This window comes from Myotis yumanensis, unplaced genomic scaffold, assembly GCF_028538775.1.
Source record: "Myotis yumanensis isolate MYYU_CA2020_CCGP unplaced genomic scaffold, mMyoYum1.0.hap1 SCAF_4, whole genome shotgun sequence".
NCBI lineage: Eukaryota > Metazoa > Chordata > Mammalia > Chiroptera > Vespertilionidae > Myotis > Myotis yumanensis.
The window spans coordinates 102,131,078-102,151,521 of record NW_027223755.1 but is presented as its reverse complement, the minus strand read 5'-3'; the positions used below and the strand labels follow the sequence as shown (position 1 = coordinate 102,151,521).

At 46.3% G+C, this 20,444-nt stretch overlaps 2 protein-coding genes across 13 annotated transcripts in view; one reads left to right on the top strand and one right to left on the bottom strand.

Moving 5' to 3' along the window:
- Positions 1-20,444, bottom strand: part of IFT140 (intraflagellar transport 140) — a 284,193-nt gene that overhangs the window by 186,374 nt on the left and 77,375 nt on the right. The window lies entirely within an intron of this gene.
- The window catches only part of MAPK8IP3 (mitogen-activated protein kinase 8 interacting protein 3), a 51,951-nt gene continuing 37,201 nt past the window's right edge, over positions 5,695-20,444 (top strand). For all 12 annotated transcript variants that reach the window (XM_070413307.1, XM_070413300.1, XM_070413306.1 and 9 more), the window contains exon 1: positions 5,695-6,175. In XM_070413307.1, coding sequence (XP_070269408.1) covers positions 5,861-6,175 — 315 coding nt within the window. In that variant the 5' untranslated portion in view covers positions 5,695-5,860. The remainder of the gene's footprint in view (positions 6,176-20,444) is intronic.

Below are 20,444 nucleotides of genomic sequence, written 5' to 3'. Positions count from 1 at the left end.
TTTATTGATTTTTTACAGAGAGGAAGGGAGAGGGATAGAGACAAACATCGAGAGAGAAGCATCGATCAGCTGCCTCCTGCACACCCCCTACTGGGGATGTGCCTGCAACCAAGGTACATGCCCTTGACTGGAATCGAACCTGGGACCCTTCAGTCCCCAGCCTGACGCTCGATATCCAGTGAGCCAAACCGGCTAGGGCAGATTTAGATTTTTTTCATTTGAAAACCAGATTCAGCTGTCCTTTTTTTAAATCTTGTTTTGTTATGTATCCAATTCGTATTTTACATATATATTTTATTATTATTGATTTCAAAGAGGAAGGGAGAGAGATATAGAAACATCAATGATGAGAGAGAATCATTTGATTGGCTGCCTCCTACACACCCCACACTGGGGATCAAGCCCACAACTCAGGCATGTGCCCTTGACTGGAATCGAACCCAGGTCCCTTCAGTCCCCAGGCTGACCCTCTATTCACTGAGCCAAACTGGCTTAGGGCCAAAGATTCAGCTTTGAGTAGAATGAGCGGGAATGTTCTAGAGTCCCAGTTTCTATAAAGATTCATTTTTTCTGCCACTTGTTTTCCTAACAAATGGAAGGTATTTGAACTTTCCTCTGAATTGGCTTTAAAACTGTCCAGTACAAGCCTTCTCATGAGTAGGTGAGGTGCTGAGCTGTTAGAGTTTGCCTGTAGATTCAAGCCCTGCAGAGAGGGGCTTGAACGTCTTTCCTTCTTACATATTACCTATTATCAAATGTCCTACAAGCAAATTTAATACCCTTGTATGTATGACGTGGGTTCAGGATAATGAAACTTCTCAGACTGCCTGCCTGCAGAGTTCCCCTACAGGAGGCTCCACACTTCTGCCTACTAGATCGGGGCCAACTACCAGAACAGCACCAGCACCTAAAGAAACCCAACATGGGTTCCCTAACATGATCTTCATTTGTTCATCTGAACATGTGTTTGGGAGTTCAGAGACTATTCCAAAAACTGGGCTAGGCTCTGGCAACATCACATTACCTGTTTGTCTGGGTAGCCCAATTGGTGGGAGCATCGTCCTGATATGCCAAGGTTGTGGTTCAATCCACAGTCAGGGCACTTTAAAAAAAAAATCAATACATTATCTTTGTAGCAGGCACTCCAGCCACAGGTGAGCACTGAGGTCTTGGGAGTGTCATAACACAATGGCTAAGTCTGAAATGCCCAAGGTAGCTCCATCTGTTATGGTTAGGGGGGTGAATAAAATCAAAGGGTGGCCACTTCCAAGTCCTGTGCCTTGTCCAGAAATACACTGGCTCTTTTGATGGGACATAATTTGTTCCATTATCTTTTATCTTTGTGACTCAAACCTTACAAGAATACATATACCTCCTTTGTTATCTAGTTCATTTCTTCTGAACTCATTGTGTGTGTGTGTGTGTGTGTGTGTGTGTGTGTGTGTTTTGGTGGTTTTTAAAATGTTTTTATTGATTTGAGGAAGAGAGGAAGGGAGAGGAAAAGAGAAACATCAACTGGTTGCCTCCCATATGCACCCTGACCAGGGATCAAACTCGCAACCTGGGTATGTGCCCTGACCGGGAATTGAGCTGGCCACCTTTTGGTGCATGGGACAATGCTAAACCAATTGAGCCACAGTGGTCAGGGCTCAACTCATGTTCTTAATCCTTAGAATTCTTAGAGATCATGAATGAAGTACTAGTATTCCTGTTTTATGTTTGACTAAAAAAGCTATCTAAAATTCAACTTGGGAAGAAATGAGAGGCACATTACAGGGGCTTGGTTGACTGGTTTTCAGCAGGCATTTGGGATATTTATAAATTAAAGTAGAACTTGCCCTGTCTTGTTTGGCTCAGTGGATAAAGCATCAGCCTGCAGACTGAGCCACACAGGCTGGGCTCCAGTTGCATTCTTCAGTAAGCATCAAGAGTTATATCAGCCCGGCCAGCGTATTGAGCATCGACCTATGAACCAGGAGGTCAGGGTTCCGATTCCCGGTCAGGGCACATGCCTGGGTTATGGGCTTGATTCCCATTGGGGGGCATGCAGGAGGCAGCCAATCTATGGTTCTCTCTCATCATTGATGTTTCTATCTCTCTCTCCCTCTCCCAAATCAATAAAAAAATATTTTTTAAAAAGTTATATCATCATGTTAAAACTTGATTTTGTTTTAACCAATTTCAAGTAACAAATCTAATTATATACACTGAGTGGCCAGATTATTATGACCACCTGACATTTGTAGGCAAATTAGACGTACACTGCATCGTATGGGATATGGAAGCCGAAGGCCTGTTCGAACACCTTTACTGTCTGCAGTTACCAAGATAAAATGACTCCAATTCGCACAGGAACACAAGGATTGGTCAGTCGAGCATTGAAAAAGTCATGTGGTCCAATGAATCACGTTTCCAGTTGCATCATGCAGATGGCAGAGTGAGAATTTGGCGGAAACAGCATGAAAGCATGCACCCCACATGCATGAGTACAACCCTTCAAGCTGGTGGGGGCAGTGTTATGGTTTGGGGGCATGATTTGGGCCTTTTAATTCGTGTGGAACAACGTCTGAATAGCACAACGTACCTAAGTATCGTTGCTGATCAAGTTCATCCTATCATGTTGATGGCGTATCCCAATGGAGATGGCTTCTTCCAACAAGACAATGTGCCATGCCATGGTGCTCGTATTGTGCAGGAGTGGTTTCAAGAACATGAGGGAGACTTTACCTTGCTTAGGTGGCCCCCACAATCACCAGATCTCAATCCAATTGAGCATTTGTGGGACGAAAAGAGCCATGAGGCAGCTGGTTCCACAACCATTAAATCTCACAGAACTGGACAGTGCTATTCACCAGGCATGGTGTCAGATTCCTCACATCACTTTTCAACATCTAGTGGAGTCAATGCCAAGAAGAATCGCCACAGTATTGAAGGCAAAAGGTGGCCCAATGAAGTACTGATGGGGTGGTCATAATAATCTGGCCACTCAGTGTATATAAAAGCCTAAGCGACCCTTCGACTGTCCAATCAGTAGCTATGATGTGCACTGACCATCACGGGGCAGACGCTCAACGCAGGAGCTGCTGAGCTGTGGTGACTTGGCAGCTGTGGTTCTCGGCAACACACCTGGAACCAGAGAGGAGGGAGCCGGATTCCGGAGTGCATCACCTGAGAACCACCCTCATGCAATCCGGGACCCCTTGGGGGATGTCAGAGAGCCGGTTTTGGCCCGATCCCCGCAGGCCAGGCCAGGGGACCCCACTGTGCACTGGGCCTCTAGTATTAGTAATAAAAACAAAGTTGATGGCCAAGTCAGTTGACCTCTCTTGGTAGTAGGGCTGTCCTACTGTATTTACCACTTGGAGTGCGGGTGAATTTCCCGCCAAAATATAAGATGGCTCTGTCTTTTGGTTTTGTTCCATCCACCAAAAGGGTGGATTACAAACAAATATTTGGTAATACGCAGTTACAATCGGCCCGAGTTTACACGTTTCCCGCACTCCACCGCAAATCTATATGAACCGAGTTAAAGACGGCTCCCGCGGAGTATGCGCAATTCACGCGAGCCGACTTAACTCGTTTCCCGCACTCCAAGTGTTACTACTTCAGGAAGTCAAAAGGGTCAAATTTCTGGAAAAGGCCCAAGGCAGAAGTCCTAAACATTCCCCAAACCACTCACAAGCTTTCTCTGTAACTTGCTCACCAAGGGAAAAAAAAACACCACACATTTCATCTCTTTGTCCTGACTTATTTTGACAATATAAAACTAGCCATAGTCGGTTTGGCTCAGTAGTTAAGAGTGTCGGCCCGCAGACTGAGGGTTCTGGGTTTGATTCTGGTCAAGGGCAGGTACCTCGGTTGCAGGCTCTGGTCTGGTCAGGGCTGGTGCAGTTAAGGTACATGTGGGAGGCAACCAATCCACGAGTCTCTCTCACATCAATGTTTCTCTCTGTGTGTCTCTCCCCTTCCCACTCTCTATTTAAAAAAACAAAACAAAACACAAAAAACAGCCCTAGCCAGTTTGGCTTAATGGATAGAGCGTCGACCTGTGGACTAAAGGGTCCTGGGTTCGATTCCGGTCAAGGGCGCATGCCCAGGTTGCGGGGTCGTCCCCCAGTGGGGAGTGTACAGGAGGCAGCCAATCAATGATTATCATCATTGATGTTTCTATCTCTCCCTCTTCCCTCCTCTCTGAAATAAAAATATATGTTAAAAAACCTAACAATTCTACATAACATTTATTGTATTCTTACTATTTGCTAGAGATGGTGTTAAATCCATTTCACGGAATAGCTTACTTTATGACGTTTCTAGTAGGTTGGTAATATTTTTAGGCTCAGCTTTACAAGTTTGGAAATGATTAAAGCAAAAGCCCAGGCGATCTGAATCTAAAACTGAAACCTCAGTTTATCTTTTCGTGGGTGGGTGGGCATCCCTACAGCAAATTAGGCTGCAAGGAGACAATGTGTGCGATAGTGTTTGGGACCCTACCTACAGGTAAGTTCACTGATGTGGTGCAGTCAGGTTAGGATGAGAGGTTCCTGTCCTCACTTAGGATGAATGGATCTTGAAGCATTTCATTAGGTCAAAGGTAGGAGTGAGAGCATTTCTGTCAGCGTTAAGCTGTCATTAATGATTTTGCTTTGGCTTCCGTCAGAATTCACACTATCTGTGTGGCCCCGAAGCGGGAAGTGTAAGTCTTGGGTTCATGGTGTCCTCGCGCCTGTGAAAGAAAATAAATCCTCTGGAGCAACTCATTTTAAATTGGGGCCTAAAAGTATTTCCATAGATGCAGTTCCAAGGAATGCTAACTAGCTCAAGGGAAGGGAGGAGAGCCTGAGCAAGACTCAACCAAAACAACAGACCGCAGAGTCAGACCTGCAAAGGCTGCAGATTGTAATTATGAGATTTAAACACACACACACACACACACACACAACTAAAGAGATTTAAAATAAGTAGCTAAACGTGGATGAAATAAGAGCCCATCCAAATTGGTAGAATACACGAAAATAGCATAGGATAAATAGAGATTTAAAATATAACCATTGAAATTTAAAACTCAATGGATGGGCTACATAGATTACACGTAGCTGAAGTGAAACTGGGAGATCTGAAGAAGGTACACAAAATGCAGGACATGGAAGTAGACTAAATGCAAGAGCTTACTAACTGGATTTGGGGATGAGATGGGCCACTTGCACTGAGCTGGAATCCCCGCAGGGACAGTGGGTGGCAGGCACTGTTGGAGGAGAAGCCCTGAATGCTTGCTGTGTAGGAGTGTGCACTGAAGCTGGTAAAACTAGGAGGGCAAATCGGTGCACCAGGTCAGCACCGTGGTCACCTCGGAAGGGAGGGTGGGCGTGCGGATGCTCGTTTAAGTTTGAAACTGTACACAACCGTCTGCCTATGCTCTTGGGACATAAGCTAAGTCACTTAAGTGTCCGAGCCGGACTCTGGGAGCTGACGGGAACACGGTAAGTGTGACGAGCGGGAGGAACCGAAGAGACAAGACACGGACGCTCTTTGCCCGGCTCCGCGGAGCTTCAGGCCCAGAGACCAGCTTCCTCCTGCGTGACGGCCCCTGCGACCCCTAGCGGCGCGGCGGCGCGGCGGGACCGGCGGGCCCCTCCCCCTCTGCCCCGCGGGCGGGACTTCCGGGCGGCAGGACTTCCGGCCCCTGAGTGACGGTCGCAGCATCAGCACCAGCAGCGGCGGCGGTGGCGGCCGAGCCCTGAGGCCACATCGATAGCGGCTGCGACGGAGGCGACGGGCCGCGGTCTACGGACCACGGGCAGCGGGGCTGGAGGGCAGGCGCGCCGGCGGACAGCGGGCCGCGCTGGCGGCGGCGGTGGCCGCGATGATGGAGATCCAGATGGACGAGGGCGGCGTAGTGGTGTACCAGGACGACTACTGCTCCGGCTCCGTGATGTCGGAGCGGGTGTCGGGCCTGGCGGGCTCCATCTACCGCGAGTTCGAGCGCCTCATCCACTGCTACGACGAGGAGGTTGTCAAGGAGCTCATGCCGCTCGTGGTCAACGTGTTGGAGAACCTGGACTCGGTGCTCAGCGAGAACCAGGAGCACGAGGTGGAGCTGGAGCTGCTGCGCGAGGACAACGAGCAGCTGCTCACCCAGTACGAGCGCGAGAAGGCGCTGCGCAAGCAGGCCGAGGAGGTGCGTGGGCCGCCGCGCGGGACTCGCGCGGACCGCGTCCTCCCCGCCCGCCCGCCCCGCCCCGCCCCGCCCCGCCCCGCCCCGCCCCGCCCCCGGCCCCGCCCGGGACACCGCCCGGCCCGGTACCCTGCCCCGCCCGCCCGCCCCGCCCGGCGCGGCCCCCAAAGTCCTGGGACCCCTAGCCCGGCCCGGGGGCTGAGCCGTGGCTTCCCCTTTCTCCTCGCCTGCTGCTCCATCCCGGAGCCCGGAGCCAGCTGGCGTCACAGGGGGAGCTTGCAGCCTAAGCATCCCCTAGCCTCGGGCCAGGCCTCGGTCTCTCCTCCGCACCCCCCACTCGTTACAGACCCCCAATTCTTTTTGCTTTTGTGTATTTCGCAAACCGCTTTCCTAGACCCACATCTTATTGCTGCAATTCTAAACCCTCCCAGAAAAGGGATTTCTGTTGTCAGCACACCTCTTCCTTGTCCCTAATCCAGTGTTTTGAAGGTCTGTGACATGGGTCAGTTTGAGAGCTGATGTAAACACATAACTAAAGTTGCAGGTCGGCTGCTGCTCTGGTTCCAGGTGGGAAAGACTCCAGGTTTCCAGAGGTGGTTCTTGCCCCATGATTTCCTCATTTGGGAAGATTGTTGGCTTAGCTGGAAAAGGCTGAGAAATTCCAGTCTGGCTAAAAGTAGACTTTTGAAATGCTTGTGTTCTAGGACATCTCCATAACCTGGATTCACTTGTTTGTGAACCAGTTAGAAGAACTGTGCCTGGTAGGGACACCACTTAACTTCATTCGCCGTCAGATAGTTAGCACTGACTATGTGGCAGACCCAAGCAGATGTGGGATGTGGGTTCCATGCCTGCTTTGCCCTTGTGACCTTGTCCACATTGCCTGCCTGGTCTGCATTTTGATTCCCATCAGTCGAATGAGTCAGTTGCCCTTAGATGGTCTCTGAGACCTGACATTCTGTTATTCTAGGCATTAGGTCATGCTCTTTGATTATGAATAGGAAACTTCTTATTACATGAGTTAAACTCCTTTTCAATTGATTTAGCTGAACGCATTGTTGACTTCAGTACAGTATTGAAATAGATTATTTCACTATTTTGTCTTTTTATTGAACCAGAGTGATTTATGCCTTAGTTTGGTTTAAAGCATGTTTATAAAAAGTAACAATGCCTTGTATTATTCCTATTTAGAGTGATTTATTTTGCTTTGGTTTTATGCGTCTGTCAAGAAACTGTTGTGTATTGATTGGGGTGCCAAGCTCCACCAGAATTGATTTAAAACTCTCAAGGGGATGCAAGAGCGTATAAGATTTTAGCGTTCGGAGTGGCCCTAGGCTTTTACAGGGGAAGGACCTGGCTCTGTGAAGTTGGGGGACTGGGCCCTGGAAGGGCCAGACCAAGGACCCAGTCTCTTGACTCCTGGCTTGGGCTCTTCCTTTCTTGTCACGCTGCTGTGAGAGGTTAGAGAGCTGCACCCCTGGAAACTGGAGCACTGGGCTCCCTTTGCCCACCCATCGGCTATGGCTGCCTCTCTAGTCCTGGGCAGTGCCCTCCCCTTCTCTGACCACACTTGGCAGCCATTTGATGCCTAACTGAGGTTTCAGATAGGTTTGTTTTCTTGCTTCAGTACCTAAGTGGTCAACACAGTGAATGGGAAGGAGCTAAAAGGAGAAAACCAAGTTAGACAACGATAAGGCTAAGCATCATATCCTTTCAGCTTAACAGTTAGTTCTGCATGGCTGAAGTCTCTGCTCTGTGCAGTTGAAGTGAGTATGTTTCTGGCCCCCCAACTCCACTCCCTCGGACTAGAGCTGGGGGTGGGGTGCGCATGTGGTTTGGAGGAGAATGCCTTTGAAGCCCAAGCCCACCATGGCCCCAGCTTTTAGGAGAGGCTGCACAGCGCTTCCTGAGCAGAGAGCCATGAAGCAAATGCTTGGCTAGCCAGCATCGAGGCTGTGATTAGATGTCCACCCTTGGAAAGACTGCAAGTAAAGTTACTAAATGAAAGGGTTACGTCCTGTAACCATTTTAGCATTCTAGATCATTTATGAAACCCAGCAGACATGTTTTTAGTATTGTGGGAAGAACCACTGTGCGTTGTGGATTGGGCTTTTTCTCGGCAGGAACTGAGATCACAGATGTGTGTCCGATAACTCAAGAGCTGGCACGTCACAGGCTGCAGACATGTTCGGGTCACAGAGCTCCTGCGTCCCGACCACTCTGCTCAATAAGGCTTAGTCAGAGCTGGGTAACCTGAGCCGCCTGCAACCTTCATAGTAGACAGAATCTCCCGATTTTTTTTTTTTTTAATGGCTGGAGCAGAGCGAATAAACCTGTCCTCTAATTCTTGCCCATAATAACCACAGCGAGAGATTGCATGTTCTGATTCTAGGGTGGCTCCTTGGTCCTGGGACCGCTCATTCGATGGGAGTGATGGGAGCGAGAGATAGTGGGGTCCAGGGAGAGAGCCTGAGCCTTGGAGTCCACAGACGCTGGCTTGAGCGCCAGCCCTGCCCTTGGGAGCCGCAGGCCCGGTGACCAGTCCTCCCCTCTCTGGCCGCAGTGACTGCCTCTGTAAAGTGAGTAGGTTGCCAGGTGAAAGTCACTTTCAGCTCAGGTGCCAAGTCCCATCACTGGCTCTGGTTTTTCTGGGATCTGCTGTGAGGCTTCTGTAGCGGAGTCAGGGAGCAGCACCTTGATGGATTGGCAGGGCAGCTTTGGTTGGTAAGCACTGGACATCTTCGTCTCTCCTCATGTAGGTTTTGCCCTTGTTATTGACACCAGGGAATCCCACTCGAGCTTACAGAGCTAATTGGACTTATTGCTGGCGTCTGCAATTTCTACAGAGGCCTAAAAAATGCTGAAAGTTTTTAAAATGCACAAAATTCTTTAGAAAAGGTTGGAAATGGGCAGTTGACAGGGGCAGCTGGAGAATGAATAGATGCCCCTCGGTAGTAACATGAGGCGGGAGGCAGTAGAGGGCTCCACCTGCTCTGTGTCCCCCGGCAGCAAAGAGCCCTTTCTTTTTTCTTCTTTTTTGCAATGATCAGGCACTTAGCTTATGGGAGGAAAAAATAATGTTTAAGAGACAGGTGTGAGTTTAGTAGCCATCATTTGCCTTAAAATCTTCTTTGCCCTGAAGAAACTACTAGCAACACCCCCCCCAACTCATCACAAGCAGCCCAAGTGGACGTTGCTGCGGGTACTGCGGCATTTGGTGCTGTGTAAGAAAGGCATCCAGCTGGAGGAAGGTTTGACCCAGAACGGATTCCTAGTTATATATAGTAATCCATTTCATACAAGAGCATGTGGATAGGATTACGCTGGAGGGGGTAGGGGGAGCTCTATAGAAATAGTGCTCTATAGAAATGATCATTTTGCCTTTTTTCAAAAGTGAATTAATACATTGAATCAGAAGTTTTTCTTCCTGTTTCTAACATTACAAATAGCGAATTCACCACTGCTTGGACAGGGTATGTGATTTCTTCTTCTGCCATGTTGTAATATTAAGAGCAAGATTTAAAAATTGTGTGTTTGTTTTAGATGAAACCATTAAGATTTGGTGGCCCGAGCTGCCTTTCCTAATTGCCTCCAAATGTTGGCCCATTGTAGATGTCCCAGAGTCACCAGGAGTATATCAAAGCCTCCCCCCAAAAACGGGGGTGGGGGGAGGGATAGGCATATGAGAGCAAAGAGAGGCGCTTTCCAGTCAGGGTGAACATGTGGGGAAGGTGTCTGCTTTTGGTATGGAGGCCTCTGGCCTGCAGCCCTGCTGCTGGGCCCCTTCCTGCCATGGCGGGATCCCTCTGGTGGCTGGTCCTTGTGCACATCTGGCCCAGAGGCTGCATGGAGCACATTCAGATGCTGGCTGCTTAAATGACTTAAGTGCATATCGAGAGTGAATGGTCCCCAATCACTCCAGTTGGCCCACTCCAGGCCTTCTACAGTTCGGGGCCTGCCCCAACCCGGGGAGCAGGCCCCGCATTGTGCCTCGCTCCCCAGTGTCCCCACGCCTGCTTCCTGCTTCACCAAGGGGGCAGTGCCCTTCTGGTTCTTTTCTCCATGATCCCCCCCCCCCCCCCCCAAAGAGATGCTAGTCATCTGTGAGTGCCCATGAGGGGGAAGCAGCTTTCCCCTGCCTCTGTGCACACTACACTCGGCTGTCTGTTTAGTTCCTGAAGGTCAAGGACTCTCTGCTCTTTGAGTGTGAAGCAACCATCTGTCCAACACAACTTTCTGTGATGATAGAAATTTCCAGGTTTGTTTTGTCCAATTCCATAGCCCATGGCCATACAGAGCCATTGACACTCAAATGTAACTAGGAAGAGAATTTTTATTTTTATTTCACTTTAATATAAGTGTAAATAGCCACTTGTGGTTGGGACTGTCATGCTGGGCACCGCAGCTGAGTACAGCCTGGCTCAGTCACTTTTCTGGAAGGGCAGGCAGTAGACATCTCTGTTACTCAGCTTCAGACAAGAAAGGAAGATGCTTAGAAAGAAGGTGGTGGTTTTGTTGTTCCAGTGAATATGTCCCAGAAAGAGGGGAGTTCCCAAAGCAGTGGGTTTTGGTACAGGAGACCAGACAGAAGAAAATACGTGAGATGAACAAAACAAAATAAAAAAAGAATGCTGCCTGGCCAGCATGGCTCAGTGGTTGAGCGTCCATCTATAAACCAGGAGGTCACGATTCGATTCCTGGTCAGGGCACATGCCCAGGTTGCCGGCTCGATCCCCAGTGTGGGGCGTGCAGGAGGCAGTCGATCAGTTATTCCCTCTCATCACTGATGTCTCTTTCTCTCTCCCTCTCCCTTCCTCTCTAAAATATATTTAAAAAAATACCAGCTATTTAGGAAACAACAGAGGTGATGAAATTCTCCAAAGGCTGAGAAGAGGTCTGGAGGGAAATCCCAGCACCTAGAAATTGTCTGGTGCTTATGACACAGAATTAAAACTTTCTCTTTTCTTTGTTTCCTTATTTCCTTTCTTTCTTTCTAACAACTTTATTGAGGAGGGTGCACTAAACTACATATTTAAAGTGTGCAATTTGGTGAGTTTTGACACATCAACACCCAGGAACCATCCACACAATCAAGATCATGATCATGCCCTGGACAGTTTCGCTCAGTGGTTAGATTGTCGACCTACAGCCCAAAGGGTTGCGGGTTCGATTACCAGTCAAGATTACAGTACCTGGGTTGCAGGTTCCCCAGCCCTGGTAGGGGCGCGTTTAAGAAGCAACCAGTCAGTGTCTCTCTTTCACGTTGATATTTATCTCTCCCCCTCCTCCCTCCCTTTCACTCTCTCTATAAATCAATGGAAAAAAATATCCTTGGGTGAGAATTAAAAACAAAAAAAAAGATAATGATCATCATCATCCCCAAAGCTTCCTCACATGCCTGTCAGGAATCTCTCTCCCTGCTTCTCCTGGCCCCTGGTAACATCAATCTGCTTTCTGTCACTGCAGATTAATTTGCATTTTTAGACGTTGATGTGAATGGAATTGTGGAGTGTATACTTTTTGGGAAAGGGAGACTGGCTTCTTTCAATCAGAAGGATGATTTTGAGATTCATCCAGATAGTTGCTAGTGTTCGCCTCTTATTCATTCCTTTCGTGCTGAGGGGAGTCCCGTTGTGTGGGTGCAGATCCATTCTCCTGTCGAAGGAGTAGCAGCATCACTGCTCCCTAACCTGCCTTTGTCAGTTCCATGCCTTTGGCACTTCTCAGTTGGTGGCCTGCCGCGGGTCCAGTGCGTCCTAAGAAAGCATCCCCATTGCCAAGGAAGATAAGTCTCATCCCAAGGACATGAAATATTTGCCGACATGGAGGGTCCACATAGTCTTTCATCAGTGACTGTTGTAGACCAGCCCTTGTGGGCAAGAGATTTGGGAAATGCCAAGTTCAGTGGGACAGAGGAGACGGGGTTAGGAAGTTTAGATTCTGATTATCTCATGTTTCCCATGCTCGCTGAGTGCCATTCCTTCTACTCTGCTTCAGCTCGGATTCCTGTTCCTTTGGATTCCTTACCCACACCGGCCTTCTTACCACTTCTCTCTTCCAGGAAACAAATACCCAGACCAGGGCAAAAACCCCCAGGTGCTTGTGCTTGTGGCTGTTGGCCTGTCTCAAGTTTACAGTGTTCAGGTCTGGACAAGAGCCTTTGTCTACAGAATGGGGAGCTATGAGCGTCCTTAGCATGTCTCCTGCTGAGGTGCACAAGAGCAAGGTAGACGCTGTATTAGGAAGGTTAAGATTGCTTTGGAGAATGTTTACTTGAGAATAATTTCTCCCAGGGAAATTTTTTCCAGGATGGGACATTTAGAGTTTTAGTTTTATCTTCTTTTTTCTTATTTCCCAGGTACCAAACATTATCTATCTATCTATCTATCTATCTATCTATCTATCTATATTTACTATATAAAGCATATGTTAGTATTTAATACATAACATATAAATAAATATGCATTCATATGTATTTTTCCTGTCTTACCAGTTGGGTTTTTTTGTTGTTGTTTTTTGTTCGTTTGTATTGTTTTGTTTTGTTAATCCTCACCCAAGGATATTTTTTCCATTGATTTTTAGAGAAAGTGGAAGGGGGGAAAGAGAAACATTGATGTGAGAGAGATGCATCGATTAGTTGCCTCCTGCACGCACCCTGACCTGGATTGGATTGAACCCGCAAACTAGGTACGTGCCCTTGACTGGGAATCGAACCAGAGACTCTTTGGTGCAGGAGGCAATGCTCTAACCACCTAGCCACACTCACCGGGGCTGTCTTACCAATTCTTGAAAATTAATGTGAATTAAACCAGTGCCATTTGTAGGGATAATTTGTAGGCAGATGCTGACCCAGCAGCCCCTTTAACATAAACGTGAGAAACCTTTGCTTTTTTTATGAAGTCAGCCTGGTTCTTGGATTTCTGCGCAGCGGCCTGGTCTGTCAACATGTGTCTAATACGTGGATACAGAAATGCCCTTATTGCCCTCTCCCTGGTGTCACTCAGCAGGTCGGGGCAGCTCCTTGTAGGTCCAGGCCCCCCACGCTCGTGTCCTACTCTATTCACCTGCATTCTAGGTCTAAGTGGTGACACAGTTGTGAGAAATGGAGAAGGGAAGCTATAAAAGAACATCCGTGGTTTGAGATCTTAGGAGTTCAGTGCCCCCTGTGAGCCCTCAGTAAATATTTGATCATGTCAGGAAGTCCCTGTGAGTACCAGGAATCAGCCATAGGAGAAGGGCGTCTCCTCCAAGCACAGAAGCCTGCACCCAGCATCCCCAGTGTTTGCCACTTTGCCTGCCCTAACATAAAAGACCAAAACAAGCATTTTTCTTCTGGAAATTCACTCAATGCCCTCATCCCAGGAAGGAATTAAATGATCAATAATGTGAAAGAACAAGATCTCTGATTCCTGTTAGGTTCATTTCTAAGCAGCCAGAGTTGAGTTATTTCCTATGTGTGACCCAGCTTAAAGGACATCTAAGGGAGAAGAATTAAATTTAATATGTTAATTTACTTTGCTATTAAAATAATCTTGAGTTATGAAAGTTATCAAAACTCCAGTGATGACATTCTGCTTACCTAGTCATCTCTTGTATTCTGGGAATTGGGAATACCAGCTTCTGTTGTCTTAATTTGATATTTGACATGAAAAGTCAGCTTCTTAACTTTGTTTTTATGTTTAAAATGGGAAGAATGGTCACATTCCATGGCATGTGGAGAAAAGCTTCCTTTGATTCCTAGATTTTGGAAGAGCCCACACTCAGGTTATTTCAGATTATTTTGGTGAAATTCACTAAAAAGCAAATTCTGAAAACCAAAGTTGAATTTAATTTTAAAACAGGACACTTTGTTAATTGGAGAGAGGGGGAAATATACCCTGGAAACAAATCTAAAAAGAGATTCCTGTGGATATTTGTCTTTAGAAGTGAGAATTGGGTGTTTCATATCTAGAGTAGAGGCCCAGTGCATGAAAATTCGTGCACTTCGGAGTCCCTCAGCCCAGCCTGCACCCTCTCGCAGTCTGGGACCCCTCAGGGGGCTGTCCACCTGCCAGCCTAGGCCTGCTCCCCGGAGAATGAGCTGGTAGTCAGACATCCCTCTGGCATCCTGGGAGCCCTTGGGGAATGTCCGACTAACGGCTTAGGCCCACTCCTTAGAGGCCCACTCCTAAGCTGCAGTCGGATATCCTTAGTGTTGCCGAGGAGGTGGGAGAGGCTCCCACCACCCCGCTGCGCTCGCAGCCTTCAGCCCGGCTGTGGCTGAGCGGAACTCCCCCTGTGGAAGTGCACTGACCACCAGGGGGCAGCTCCTGCATTGAGCATCTGCCCCCTGGTGGTCATTGCACTTCATAGCGACTGGTCATTCCGGTTGTTCTGTATTAGGGTCAGTTTGCATATTACCCTTTTATTATATAGGATGTTAAGGATAAGCCATGTTGGTGGGTTTCCAATTGTATAATTACTGTCATTTCTTTCTTTGGATACTGAAAGGATAGCTATAAGAGTTGCCTTAAACATCCATGGGGTTTCATGTGCTACATGACATTCTAATTAGACTTGGTTAGACAGATGATAATTCCAAATCCATAGTATGTGTAATTAAGACGTGTAAACAGTGTTCACTTTGCTCTATTCATGCCTCTGGCGGACTGACGTACTGCGTCTCATTTTATAATCCAGTCGGCACCATGGAGACCCACGCAGCCAAATGCTGAGAGTTAAGTTTTTATTCTCAGCTCCGTTCGCATTTTGTTGTAGTCAGATTCTCCTTGAACGTTTTTTAGTTTTCTTACAGAAGACTTTCTTTGTTGACTTTTAGTCTCCACTCTACCCTGTCCCCCACTGCTGAGAATTCTTGATTCTTTTAAGTCTAAAGTAAATGATCTGTAAATAAGAGTATTTTGATCTTTGAAAAATCTATTGACTTTTTTCTGACTTTAACCAAGTTTTTTAAAGTTCCCTGCTGACACCTCTCCCCACCTGCACAGCTACTCTTCCTTGTGTTGGAAGAGAACTTCAATTTGCAACTTCTTTTCCTCACTTATTTATTTAACTACCAACACAAAGCTCCTGCTTTATTCCCAGCTCCATCAACTATTCTTGTCAAGATAATTTTCAGTTCATGCAAAATCTATCCCCGAATTCATGCACCGGGTCTCTAGTTTTCTCATAAAAAGCAAAGATTAAGTATTTGTTTAGTCTTGGCCAGGCACTGTTCCTTCACATTAGTTATTCCTTATACTATTTGGTGCAGATTGCATTGCATATTCCATTACAGTGAAGTGACTAGCTTGCAATTTTGTTAACTAAAACTACCTTAATGAAATAATTTTTTCAAGATGGCAAGAAAGAGGAGGATTTCTTTGAAGCTGTAGAGCACCATATTGTGTTTGTAACATATTCTTAGAACTCGGGGCCCCTGAGGGTCCCTCCTCATCAGCTCTGTCTGGTACATTGCTGACCTCTGGGACCAAAGGACCGGCCCAGTGGACAGCAGTGGTTCTCACCCCACTTGGCACCCTGGGAGCGGACAGGGCGGGAAAGGCTTGCCCAGGCTGGGGTCCTCTTGAGTCTGCTGGTAGTCCCTGTGGGTTTCTTGGGGCTTTTTGTTCATCTGGGGAGTTTCTTCCCGTGAGCACTCACACCCCCTGTTAACTGGTCGTGCCTAAAGCAGTGATTCTCAACCTTCTGGCCCTTTAAATACAGTTCCTCAAGTTGTGACCCAACCATAAAATTATTTTCGTTGCTACTTCATAACTGTAAATGTTGCTTACTGTTATGAATCGTAATGTAAATATCTGATATGCAGGATGGTCTTAGGCGACCCCTGTGAAAGGGTTGTTTGACCGCCAAAGGGGTCGCGACCCACAGGTTGAGAACCGCTGGCCTAAAGGCTGGAAAGGATGTCAGTTACCAAGGACTGAGCATTTTCCACCCTGTGGGCCTGTCTCTTCGGCACCAGGATTCTACTCGGCCAAAGAATCACAAATGTTCTGTGCATCAACCCATCCACAGTGGGTTCCATCCCTAATGTTTCTTTGGCCTTTGGCCTTGAGGCCATCAGATACACAGTTTACATAGATGTTTCCTCTCTAGGTCAATGTCTTTATATTTCTTGATGCTGAAAGGCCTTAAAATACCATAGAGCAGCGGTTCTCAACCTGTGGGTCGTGACCTCTTTGGGGGTCGAACGACTCTTTCACAGGGGTCGCCTAAGACCATCGGAAAACACATATATTATTACATATTGTTTTTGTGATTAATCCCTATGCTTTAATTGTGGTTCAATTTGTAACAATGAAAATACATCCTGCATATCAGATATTAACATTACGATTCATAACAGTAGCAAAATTACAGTTATGAAGTAGCAACGAAAATAATTTTATGGTTGGGGGTCACCACAAAATGAGGAACTGTATTAAAGGGTTGTGGCATTAGGAAGGTTGAGAACCACTGTCATAGAGGATTTCTGCATGTGACTTGGTTTGGGGCCAACATCATGAAGACTATATAGGCATACGGGTTGTTTTATGGTATTCAAGGCTTTTTAGCAATGTCCCTATGTTGGATTTTTTAAAAAAAAATATTTTATTGATTTTCCACAGAGAGGAAGGGAGAGGGATAGACAGCCAGAAACATCGATCAGCTGCCTCCTGCACACCCCCTACTGGGTATGTGCCCACAACCAAGGTACATGCCCTTGACCGGAATCGAACCTAGGACCCCCTAGTCCACAGGCTGACACTCTATCCACTGAGCCAAACCGGTTAGGGATATGTTGGATTTGAATGATCACCTATCAGGATAGATTTAGGAAAAGTCTGTCTGACCTTAAGAATCTGGGGGTGGGTTTTCTTACATTGTCTTTAGTTTGAAAATCTTTTTAGCTGACTCCCAAATATCAATCACAGGTAATATGATGAAATATAGTTGGGGAAAATTCTAGTGAAATGGCACTAGCACCAAAGTAACCTTTTCTTCATATAAAAACCTCAGTGGTATAGCTCAGAGGTAGGATAGTGATCAGTTTAAAGAAAGAATTTTCCTCCTGCCAGCCCCAGCTGCCCCGTCAAACAGCTCTTCACTGGCTCAAGATGAGTTTTCACCTCATCCCCGGTCTAGCTCTAAGCATTTCTCATCAAAAGCAGGGACCCCTTCCTGAGGACCAGAGAACTGGTGCTTTCTAAACATGCAAAATCCTTATTGAAAAAAAAAAAAAAAGTAGCCCTAACTGGTTTTGGCTCAGTGGATAGAGTGTCGACCTGCAGACTGAAAGGTCCCAGGTTGATTCCGGTCAAGGGCATATACTTTGTTTGTGGGCACATCCCCAGTAGGGGGTGTGCAGGTGGCAGCTGATCGATGTTTCTCTCTCATTGATGTTTCTAACTCTCTATCCCTCTCCCTTCCTCTCTGTAAAAAAATCAATAAAATATATTAAAAATAAATGAATATGTAAGTGATTTAGGATGATTCTCAAGTTAATCTAGAAGAATAAACCAAGAAAATGTTGAAAAGGAGATTTAAGAGGGTGAATATATATCAGTTGTTAACAGATGCTGTAACTCAGAAATAGACTGAAATATATATTAGAATTTAGCTTATAATAAAGGTGGCATTTCAAAGCAATGAGGAAAGGATGACTTGTTAAATAAGTAAATGGTACAGAAGTATTTGCAGCATATAAGACCAACAAATTTGTGAATAGCTATAAAAAAGGTCCTTATAAGTCATTAAGGAAAATATGAACATATGGTAGGAAATTGGACAAATAGCCTAATGAGCTGTCCACAAAGGAAGTATACATCTGGTCCTCAAATAATATCCTTTTTTTTCAAAGTTATTTTTTTATAACATTGATGAAATGCCTTAGGACTTAACTCTTTTTTTTTTAGATTCTTTATTGTTTAAAGTATTACATATGTCTCCTTTTCCCCCCATTGACCTCGCCCCGGCCACCCCCATCCCTCAGCACATGAACTCACTCCCCTAGTGTCCGTTCATTGGTTATGCTTATATGCATGCATACAAGTCCTTTGGTTGATCTCTTACCTCCCCTCTCCCACCCTCCCCTGCCTTCCCTCTGAAGTTTGACGGTATGTTCAATGCTTCTCTATCTCTGGATCTATTTTTGTTCATCAGTTTATGTTGTTCATTATATTCCACAAATGAGTGACATCATGTGATATTTATCTTTCTCCAACTGGCTTAACTCTTATTTATATCAATTAGCCTATGGTAAATGGCTTCATTCTATGTTATTTCACTTAAAGTCGCAGAACCTATTAATGATGTTATGTGAGAACTTATTGTATGTGACCAATAATTTTATGAAAAAAAATGTTCAATATTACTAGTAATCAAGGAACTAAAACTTAAGAGAACTATGCTAGGCCATTTTCCCACCTGTCAGATTGGCAGTGATGTTTAAGTTATGTGGAGAGAAGGTGAGAGCTCTGGCTGGGAAAGGGGACCCCCCACCTTGTGGGGCGTGGGAGTTGGGATACCCATCTGAAGAGTCATCAGCAGTGTGCAACCACAGCCTTCGATGGTAGGAAGCCATTGGGCAGATGCACCAGTAGAAACTATAATAATGGACAATTTAAAGAAGAGTAGGCGATGGATTGAGTAAACCAAGCCCCATGCACACATACTCATAGTGGAACACACACCTATAAAACATGGAAGTGGTGGAATGTGTTTCTTGATATAGCAAGATGCTCTAATGTGAATGAGTGGAAAAATAAGGTCACAAAATACTGTGTGCAAAATGATCGCACATCTGCCCTGCACACTCACACACTCACGCACTCACACACACAAACCTGCAAGAATGTCACCCAATTTTAACTGACTCTGGATGCTAGAACTTTTTTAAATTTTAAAATACTCTCCTTTTTATTTAACACTCCCATCTGATTTTTCTATAAAAGCATATGTTGTTTATGTCATTCTTCTAATTTTTTTAAGTAATAGGAATTAAATTGCTCAATTAAAAAAAAAGTCCTTACCAGTCAATTAAGAGCATTTGCTCATTCTGCATATGTTGGTTATATCCACAATCAATCAAAACTACTTATTTTTACTTTTTGTACAGCTGCCCCACTTTGTGTGTTTTCCTGGCTGTGGGGCATTTATATTTTCTTCATTGTACTTAAAGTGCATGTGATGTTATTAATACAGTCTTTCTGTCTGAAGTTGATTCTCCCCCCCACCCCCCCCCCCCGCCCTTCCTCTGGGATTGCCACCCTCTCAAGACTCTCTGCAAGAGTAAGCCATCCTTGCCCTAGCCAGTTTGGCTCAGTGGATAGAGCGTTGGCCTGTGAACTGAAAGGTCCCGGGTTCAATTCTGGTCAAGGGCACATGCCCGGGTTGTGGGCTCAATCCCCAGTGGGGGGCTTGGAGGAAGCAGCCGATCCATGATTCTCTCTCATCATGGATGTTTCTATCTCTCTCTCTCCCTCTTCCTTCCTCTCTGAATCAATAAAGATACATTAAAAAAAAAAGAGGAAGCCATCCTTCAAACAGGGCCACTGCCTCTCCACCCCCGAGTTTCCAGCACTAAGACCTTTGAGTAGCTGCTGTAGGAAGAAGCATCTCGGGCGTGGTGTGGGGGGGCGAGGGGGAGACGGGTGCAGTTATTATGGTAAGCACAGCCATGGCCACCACAACTTAATCGACATTTCCAGATACCCCAAACCTGAAATCAGTTTCTTATTGCCATCTTCTGAGAAACTCTGTCTTAATGCAGCTGATACTTGTTCTCACTACAAATGAAATTTCTCAATAATAGTCCTTTCTTCTACTCAGTAATGTTGAGTTAACAGCTCCCCCTCGAGGCTGTTGTAGGAGTTATAGCTGGTGGCGTCTGTGGCAGCCAGTGCCCATCCCTCCCCCTCCAGAGCCTGGCTTCACAAGCCGCTGTCAGTGTCAAGGTAGCTCCTATAACCTTTCAGGAGGGTCTTTTATTTTTCAGAGAGCTTTCCTTTCATTTGGTTTGATAATAATTTTGCTCAGAAACTTAGCACAAGGACCAGCTACATTTGTAGGGCCCAGTGCAAAAATGGAAATGTAGGGCCCCTTGTTAAAAAATGATTAGGCGTTCCAGGCACGCTCTCCCTTCTGGGAGCACATCCGTGCCTTTCCCTTCCCCCTCTTCTTCCTCCACAGGCCTGCATCTCCAAAACTCTAAGGGTCCCATGAGACTTGCAACCTGGGGAGCAGTGGGCAGTGGCAGCTCGTCCTGGGCTCACCCCCTGAACCTGTCCCCAAG